Source organism: Gastrolobium bilobum, unplaced genomic scaffold (assembly GCF_033153095.1).
Source record: "Gastrolobium bilobum isolate Gb01-03AN ecotype WA unplaced genomic scaffold, APGP_CSIRO_Gbil_v1 utg13719, whole genome shotgun sequence".
NCBI classification, from domain to species: Eukaryota; Viridiplantae; Streptophyta; class Magnoliopsida; order Fabales; family Fabaceae; genus Gastrolobium; species Gastrolobium bilobum.
The window spans coordinates 152,976-162,853 of NW_026895857.1; the positions used below are offsets into that span (position 1 = coordinate 152,976).

General features: G+C 33.9%; 1 protein-coding gene across 1 annotated transcript; it reads left to right on the forward strand.

The window, feature by feature from the left end:
- The first annotated feature begins 5,363 nt into the window (after nt 1-5,363).
- LOC133296458 (uncharacterized) lies at nt 5,364-9,231 on the forward strand. Its single transcript, XM_061495452.1, has 4 exons — nt 5,364-5,453; nt 5,912-7,411; nt 7,712-7,853; nt 8,588-9,231. Exons 1-4 carry the CDS (start codon nt 5,364-5,366, stop codon nt 9,229-9,231), a joined length of 2,376 nt encoding a protein of 791 aa, XP_061351436.1.
- The last annotated feature ends 647 nt before the right edge of the window (nt 9,232-9,878 follow it).

A 9,878-nucleotide genomic window follows, 5' to 3' on the forward strand; every position in this document is an offset into this window, starting at 1 on the left:
AGATTCAATAGGATTAAATATAAGTATGTAAGGTAGGTAAAAGAAAAAAAGAAAAAAAAAATCTTATCCCTGTTTCGTTACTATTTTTTTGTTATTAATACTTGTAATTCTTTTGACTTTCAACTTTTATGAAGCAGTCATTAATTATTAAGCTATGATTGGTTTTGTTGGTTAACTTAGCTGAAAAGTCTACGTGTAATTCTTTGAACATTATTTGTAGCGATTTCTTGCTTATTTAGATTACAAAATTAGTTTTTTTGTTCATTAAAGAATACAATAATACAATTATAGGGTACAAAACGAACCTCACAAAGTAACTACTATTTGATTGCCAACTAAGATCATAATTATATGTACCGTCCTATGTTATAGGCATTGTTGAGCTATTACAGACAGTTTTAGATCAAAAAAATAAAATTTGAAAATGTAGAAATTTGGGTTTCCAACATCGTCCTTGGGTCAATAATATATATATATATATATATATATATATATATATATATATATATATATATATAGAGGTAAAATCATCTGACACTAGTGTCAAATTTGAAATTTGACACATCATATATATATATATATATATATATATATATATATATATATAGAATCATTATATATATATATATATATATATATATATATATATATTATATAAAAAAATCATCTGAGAGCCCTTATATCAATGGTGTCACATGCTTACAAATTAGAGTCGTTGTTATTTTTTTATCTAATTGCTCTCAGATGAGGTGTTAAATTTCAAATTTGACACCGGTGTGAAAGGATCCTACCTTATATATATATATATATATATATATATATAGGGTTTTATAAAAGTTATGTGGTAGGAAAAGTGATTGTGTTATGTTACAGAGATTCGTTTTGCATGCCGTAGTTTTTTTTTTATCCAAAAAATGCGGGTCCCACAAAATATTGTGTGTGTAGGAAACTTTTTCTTGTCATGTTAAATGATGAATGCAAATCTCATATATATATATATATATATATATATATAGGAAGGATATTCTTACTACTAAAATTTTTCACTACTAACTTGCTACCTATCAAATCATCATTGAATCAAAGAGAGAGAATGTTAAAAATTTTTTGAAGAGAGAGAACTAACTACCTATCAAATCATCATTGGATCAAAGAGAGAGAATGTTAAAATTTTTTTGAAGAGAAAGAAAATGTTAATTCAATGGTGATTAGATAGGTAGTAAGTTTATAGTGAAAAATCTTGGTAGTAAGAATATCCTTACTCATATATATATATATATATATATATATATATATATATATATATATATATGAGGTATGATCCTTTGACACCGGTGTCAAATTTCAAATTTGACACCTCATCGTATATCTGTTAGATAAAAAAAGATAAACGACTCTGATTTGTAATCATGTGACTCCATTGACCTTTTTTGATGTAACGACTATAAGATGAGGTGTCAAATTTAAAATTTGATACTGGTGTCAAAGGATCCAACCTCTCTATATATATATATATATATATATATATATATATATATATTGACTTTCAGTGATTTTGTAAGATTATACTTTACTCGTAATAATTGTTTGATTCAATTAATTCACTTTCATGATTTGGTAAAAACATATCACTCACATGGAAATCAGAAATTTCACAAAAAAAATGATATAAATTAAGAAAAACACAAACCTATGAGCCTATGTTACTAGACCAAAACCATAAACAGAAATTTCATCATGAGTCATGAGCTAGTGATCTAAAATAAAGCATGGCTGGCTTCAAATTTATCAAAAAAAGAAAAGAAAAGAAAAGAAAAGAAAAGAAATAAGAGAATGATTAACCAATAAAGGAAATCGGAGAGAGGGAACCTTCGCTTTCATTCATTCATTTCCAGCAATGGAATGAGAGGACTTGTTCACTTTTGCTACACTAACAATATAGTAGTTTTTTCCGTTGTCATCATCATTATTTAACTCATCATCGCTACTTTTTCAATTAAGTCTTCATCTCTTTCTCTCTTGATACAGAATCCCAGTTCAGAGTTTTCCACTTTTCAGGACACCTCTCTCTCTCTCTCTCCATCAGGGATTTGTTAGTTTTGTTCCTACCATTTCATTTTTTTCATCAAGTTTGATGCTTTGATGCTCTTCAAGCACACCCATCTTCTTCTTTGTGTAATGCGTGAATTGATTCATAGCTGAAGGTTCAGTTGGTTTATACGTTGTTTGTTCTGGTTCTTCTCATTGGTATGTAATGTTTGATATAACATGTTCCCTGTTCTTCACTTTTTCTAACTGTGCATTGAAGTGTTTTAGTTAATGAACCATTTGTTCAGTGTGATGTTTATGGTTTTGAAACATAGATGGGCCTATCTTCAAGAAAGCTATTTGTTTACAGTAAGCTCCAACTGGGGCCAACATTTTCAGATTCAGAGTTTTTTGGTGCTTCTTATTTTCCTGCATTTTCTCATAAAGCTGCTGTTGGGTTTTCTCTTGACTCTGATTAGCTTTTTCATGAATGGATTCTGAAGGTTAAATTCATTTATGGGGGTGCTTCTTTCTTTTCTGGGTTTGCATGAAAGTCAAAAGTTTCCAGTGTTTTCTAAAAGGCCTATTTATATGAATCTTCGAACTCTATATCATTTTATCTAAATTTAGGAAGATGTTGGTCTGCATGCTTTTCCTACCTTTGCTATTCATTTTTACTGATTAGGTTTATGCATTTTGTTCTACATAGGATACAATGCTATCTAATACAGTTTAGGCCTTAAGTTAGCAAGGTAACTCGTCCATTTATAACATCAATCAAAATGCAAAAATTACAGCTTTTGAATATAAATGATCATAGCATCCAACATTTACACAAAGGCTTATATGCTGTAGTTTGAAGCAACTTATTGGTTGATTCTATATGAATGATTTTTACATTATATTTCTAACAATTATTTTAAAAGGGGGCGAACAGGAGCAGTGGTAAAGCTGTTTTTTTATGACTGAAAGGTCCGGGGAGTGATTTTTTATTTTATTTTTTTATTTCTAACAATTATTTTCGATGTGTTATGCTGGTTTATTTTCTGTAAAAATTAGTCACTTTATTGCTTCAAATGTAATTTGGATCTTACTGCTTAACAGATTTCATTTAATTTTAGGATATTCAGATTTTGTGTTATAAACTGCTCTTTAACTAATGTTACCTGTGGCAATTCAGGGGGGTGAAAAGGGAGTATTCTGGATCATATCGTACAGAGGGAAAGAAAAGATTGCTGAAATTTTAATTGGTTGGGACATGAACCCTGAAATTGACGGCAAGAGAGTGTTTTGATAGGCTCTTTGTCAGTATGGGAGGCTTATTGCACATTTTTGAGTTCAATCAGGGGACAATGGCCAAGAAAGTTCATGCCCATAAGAGACATAATGGTGGTAAGCGTTGTTTTATATATTGAAGAGAAACTTTACTCATGCTACCATAGACCTTTTTAGTTTTTAGGTTAGATAACCTGTAAGGGAGCTAAATACCGCATTTGTTTATTAATTTCTTAGGATTCCTTTCAAAAAATGAAAAGCTTAAAGTGGCTATTTGCTTGTCAATATTTTTTGTATTAGTTAATGATTAAAAGGTTATTGACTGTGTTAAATTGTTTGAAACAACCTAAATGACTGTTCTGATTAATTTGTTGGAACCTTCAAGATATCATGCTGATAATGATTTTGTTTTTTTTTTGAAGTTTTGTTTTGTCCTCCTCTTCTAGATTGATTTTGTTAGTTTAATTCTGATTTATCATACTGTCTATCATGCAGGCCTGGAAACTCCACGAAATAGTCTGGACCTGCAAGATACATATCAGATCCTATGTCCAGAAGGAGAATTACCAGTAAGTTTCTCTTCAAATGCCTTTTTTCTTGTGTTTTAAAGTCTCAAGACACCATAATCATTCCTTCCTTTCTTCCTTTGTTATTGGTGACTGGCTTTTGCACCTTTTTCCAATCGGTTCAGTGTGTGTCCTTTAAAAGCACACAGAATTGTGTTCTTTCAGTGACTTACATAGAATATGATCGGTCATACTCCGTGTAAGTCTGAATTTTTTTTTTTTTTTAACTTTACACATAAGCGATGTGACTGAGGAGAGAGAAAAAAAAACAATTTTTCAGATTTACACAAAGAGCCCGTTTGTTTTTCCTCTCCAAAAAGTAACTTTTATCTCTTCCTTAATTTAGAAGTGCTTTTTACAAAAGTTAAAGCTATTTATATTTTTATAAAAATATTTGGTTTTTGGAAAAAATATTTGACTTTTGACTTTTGCTTTTTTTTTTAGAAGTTAAAATTTTTAGCTTTTGAAAAAAGTAAGTTTTTGGCTTTTTTTGTGATTTCTGTTTTTTTTAAAAACAACATCCAAACACGCTAAAAATGAGAATTGCTTGTTTTCAAGAAAAAAAAGAGAGAGTAGCTTTTGGAGAAAAAATAGCCCATCCAAATGTGCGCGACCGGTCATACTTTGTGTAAATATACAACTTGTGTCCTTTTAATGATACTTCTTTTTCCCTTTTTCAATATATATAGGGCTTGATCATGGCTTGATTCTGTTTAAAACTGCATTTGTAATGTATTGGGGAAATGGGTATTTTACCTATCGTTTGTGATATTGATCTCTTCAATTGAGTTAAACGTGGTGTCATCTTTATAAATGATGGTTTCATGGGTTTGATTATTTTCTTCGTCATGTTTCATGATTAGTTGCAAAAGTATCAATCATAGTTCTGATTGTTGTATCACTCTTCCCATATTTTTATTTTAGTTTTGCTTATTTAAGTGTGACAGTAAACACATGAGATTTCACTTCCTATTCCCATTTCCATCAATGAAATTAAGTGCTTTTTTTGCATAACTATGATAACATGCTTCTCTTGGTTTTTTTACCCTTATAACCATTTATTAATAATTAATTACCAAATTGACCTTCATTATAAACTATTTCAAAAATTTAACCCCCTCTAAAAACATAACACCAATCTGCTCCTGTTTGACCGTTGACCACCAAGCCTACCCGGGTACACCCCTCCCTACCCGGGTAGACAAAAAATACCCGGGTAGAGAGGGGTGTACCCGGGTATTGTTCTTGGCACCTGAAAAATTGTTTGAATTATTTACCCGGGTACAAAGGGGTGTACCCGGGTAAATTTCTTGGCACCTGAAAAATGTCCACTCCCCCCAGAGGTTGGGCATAAAGGGTTCTTTGAAAAGTTGAGCGAAAAGTGCTTGTGTGGTTGCCAAACAAGACGACGAGGGTTTAGTTGCTTCAACACCCTTATCGAGGCATTTGTTGGGTTCTTTTGTAAAACAAGAACAATTGAGAACCATCAAGATAATGCAGCAGCATGAAGATGATGAGATGAAGGGGGAGAAGATAACGTTGACTGAACACAGAAGGGACACTTCCAATTTATTGGAACTTTCGGTTTGACCAGTAGATGAAATATTTTTTTATTTTTTAGTTCAGTAACCCATTGTAAATTGAGAAAACATTAGATATTTTCCTTTTCTTTTTCTTATAAGTTGTAAATAAAATTTTGTTTCGAGTTTTCTTCTATGATGATTTACCCGGGTACACCCCTTCGTACCCGGGTAAATAATTCAAACAATTTTTCAGGTGCCAAGAACAATACCCGGGTACACCCCTCTTTACCCGGGTATTTTTTGTCTACCCGGGTAAGGAGGGGTGTACCCGGGTAGGCTTGGTGGTCAACGGTCAAACATGGGGCAGATTGGTGTTATGTTTTTAGAGGGGGTTAAATTTTTGAAATAGTTTATAATGAAGGTCAATTTGATAATTAATTATTAATAAACGGTTATAAGAGTCAAAAAGCCTGCTTCTCTTACCTTTCTTAAATGGAATGTACTCTGAACAATTTTCAGTACTCCAGTCACGTAGAACATGGTTGGTCAAAGAAGAATAGTTACTCAAATGTGGCTTCAGTGAAAAAACTGAACAATGAGGAGTTATCCAAACAATCAGGCACCAGAAATAATGTACCAAGCCTTGTGGCAAGGTTGATGGGGATAGACATGATGCCATTAGACACTAAATCTGTTGTAACATTAAATGAAAGCACAAGTGAAAACTTGGAGAGGAAGTTATCAAAGAAGGGAATGAATGAAAGGGGTACGGTTACGGGTTCTTCCAACTTTAATTCTTCTAGCCAGAAGGAATTTGATTCATTTCATCAGGACATTGATGATGATGGATGGGAACAAAATTTTGGAAAACCAAGGCCAAAGGAACATCCTCAGGAAGAGGAACTCCAGAAATTCAAGAAAGAATTTGAGGCATATCAAGCCACAATGTTTAAGGAGTGTTCTAAGGTTGTTGAAATTGAAAGTGTTTCTAGGAGAATGCTTGCTCAAGAGAACCGGAACAAGGGAAAGGTGCCCAATAATGCAAGTTCACAAAGAGAGGCAGCAGAGAAATCTGCAGAACTTGATAGCCACTCATTTAAACCAAAGCTACCTAATGATGTTGTGAATCTTGTGATGGAGCCAATCTCAACTAAGCAAAGAGAATCCTTTCCTTCAAGGAGAAGAACACTAAGTAGAGACTTTAAGGAGTCTTCAATGATGAAATCCAGAAGAAGATTAGATATATGTTCTTCTTCCACTCAGATAGTTATCTTGAAGCCTGGTCCTGATAGGATTTGCAATTGCAACCTTAAAGAGGATTGGATTAGTTCAACAGGCACTTTACAAGGGAGAAATAGTATAGGAGATTTTCTTGAGGAGGTGGGAGAGCGGTTGAAACGGGAACTACAAGGGAAAACTCTCAAAAAGGGTTCTGTGGTTCAAGCAAGTGGAATTGAGACACTTCACAATGAAAAACCATCTGATCCTACAGGAATAGCTCATCATATAGCAAAAGAGGTAATAGATGCTGAAGGAAATTTACTCCGCTCGGAATCAACAAGATCACACAACAGTGAAATTCAGTTCTATGGATCAAGCTCCCCACAATTTTTCAATAGAGAAACCAGGAGATTCTTGTCAGAGAGGCTAAGAAATATTAAGAAAAGTGAAGCACATTTTGACATACCAGAAGCGACTTGTGGGAACTCAAGGCCATATATGATAGACAATAATAGAGTTAGACTAAAGCAAGAAGAGGATACTACAAATTGTGCAAATGACATGAGCCACTGGGAAATTTTGAAAGTGAAAAAAGAAATACAAACAGGTTCCTTCAGACACGAACCAGATGACAATGTATTACTCCACAAGGAGTTGTCCCCTAGGAACCTTGTAAGATCCTTGTCTGCTCCTGTATCAGGAACATCATTTGGTAATCTTCTTCTAGAGGACAGCCACATTTTAACGGGTGTCCGAATTCAGAGGAAGCTTGAAGCTGTTGAAACAATGCCTGTCAATGTTACAAAACAGAAAAAAGATAGATTTAATATTAAAGAAAAAATTTCCAATTTTAAATATAGTCTTGGTCTAAGAGGGAATCTGCTTGGCAAAAGGGTTCAGTCCATGGTAGAATCACATGATAATGAATATAGTCCCATGGTGAGAGACATCAGAAGTGGACCAACTGTTCTCATGAAACATGGTGAGAGGCATGTAAGTTCGTTATATACTTTTTTCAGCCTTCTCCACTATGACTTTTGTTTTCAATTATATGGTTGTTATTTAATCACTAGAGTTTCTGTCATATAATCTCTTTAGGAGAACTTCACTGAGGTACCTCCTAGTCCTGTATCTGTGTGCACCTGTGCTCAGGAAAGTCCAATATCAACTCCAGATGTATCTTCAACAGAGGGTATTGCTATGCCCAAGGTTTTTAGAGATATCAGCTCTGGTTTGAATGGTGAGAGAGAATTTTAACTTTAAATCATGGTGCAATGATATCATAGAAAGTTTATAGAAAGGAAGATAATATTGTCTTATCATGGTTTTACTGCTTGTGCATATACAGTTATATCAAAAAGCAGCGTTTAGTCTTTTCAAATGGATAGTGTTCTTGCTTGCAAGATCAGTAGTTGATTTTCATGTTAAATTCACTTCAAATTTCTAGTTATAAAAACTAGGTATGTTCAAATTTGGTATTTTACAGAATGATATTGAACAAAAAGGGGCAGACTCTTTGCTTCAGCTTGGTGACCATTAGCATAATAAAACATTGTTCATATTAATCTTACAAACCTGTAGATAACTGAGCTAATGAAAAAAGAATATCTGGTTTGTTTTTGATAAAGTCTTAAATCCAATCTCAACCATTTGATCCCACTTGTATATAGTAGCTCATGTGACTAATAAATTGGAGCTGTTACATACAAGTGCAAATGACGACTAATTACGCGTGTAAGATTACAGTGGCGTAAGTTGATCATATATATATATGGGGAATGATCCATTTACAAACTATTTTTACAAATTACACTAAGTATGACCGGTCATACACTCTTGATTGAAGTATGACCGGTCAGACATAGTGTAGTTTGTAAACAAAATTTTTGTAGATATAACCTTCCCATATATATATAATTCTTTTTTAGATGTCAAATTCTTGTTTACAGTTCTCTTTGCTTGCTGATATGGCAGAGCTAAGGAGGCAACTCAGTCAACTTGACTCTGATTGCCCTGAGGATTTGACAACGAAGCAAGAGCCTGTTGAGTCTGAATTAGTTCAAATGGAGGATCCAGCAGAATCTTACATAAGAGATCTGCTTGTTGCTTCTGGTCTGTACTTTGGTTCATGGGATAAATCTTTACTAATAGGGGACACACTTGCAAAGCCTATTGGCAACTCAGTTTTTGAAGAAGTAGAAGAATCCCATAAGGAATTGGTCAAGGAGAATGAAAGATCTATAAAGGATCCTTATGAGAATAAATTGGAGCACAAGATTTTACTTGATTTGTTAAATGAGGCACTTTCCATTGTTCTTGGACCACCTTTGACATTCTCTGCATTCAGAAATAAACTAAGCAACTCCTCCATGCAGCCTCCACCATGTGGAAAGGAACTACTGAAGTTAGTTTGGGACATTATCCATGTTTCTTTATATCCTCCATCTAACACAACTCCTTATTCACTTGATAGTTTGGTGGCACAAGATTTGGGATCCATGTCCTGGTCTGGACCAATAAATGATCAGATCAATATATTGCAAAGAGAGATAGCATATTTGATCATTGGTGATTTGGTTGAAGAAGTCGCGAAGGATATGCTCTTAGGTGTAGTGTGAAGTATCATTATGCTCAATTTGAAGATATCTTATTCTTCACATTCGAGCATCGCATAAACATGATTTTTACCCTATAGTTACCAAAATGAAAGATTATTGTCTATTAAGACAGTTGTGCTAATGGAATGCTTCAGTAGAATATATGTAAATATGTTTTGGTGCGAGTGTTTGCGATACAGGGAGTACATAGTGTACACAAGTGGTATGCAGGTTCTTTTCTCAATATAGAAAATCGATTGGTTATTTGATTTATTTAACCTTTGCAATGTGTTCTGGTTGCTTTTTTATGACATTCCCTTTTATTTGTGTTGTCTTTGATCTGGACCTACTACATGCAATATAGAGACTCAATCCCATAAAGGCCCAAAGGGCCCAGAGACCCCTTGTGACTTGACTACAAATGCAACCCATCTCGCGTAGAAAACGTGGGATCTCGCTTACTTGACTAGCAAGCCAACGTGACTTAACCTGAAAGCAATCATCGTTGCCGAGATCAACAGCTCCGACAAGTTGGTCACCATGCGAACCCAATGAATGAAAGATAGCTCTTGCTTGTCACCACATCTACTGAATAGGCTTGCCTATCAAGGAATAACCTAAGAGAGGCCACTCCTCTCCACCAATGAAAGTGAACATCGTCCTATGAA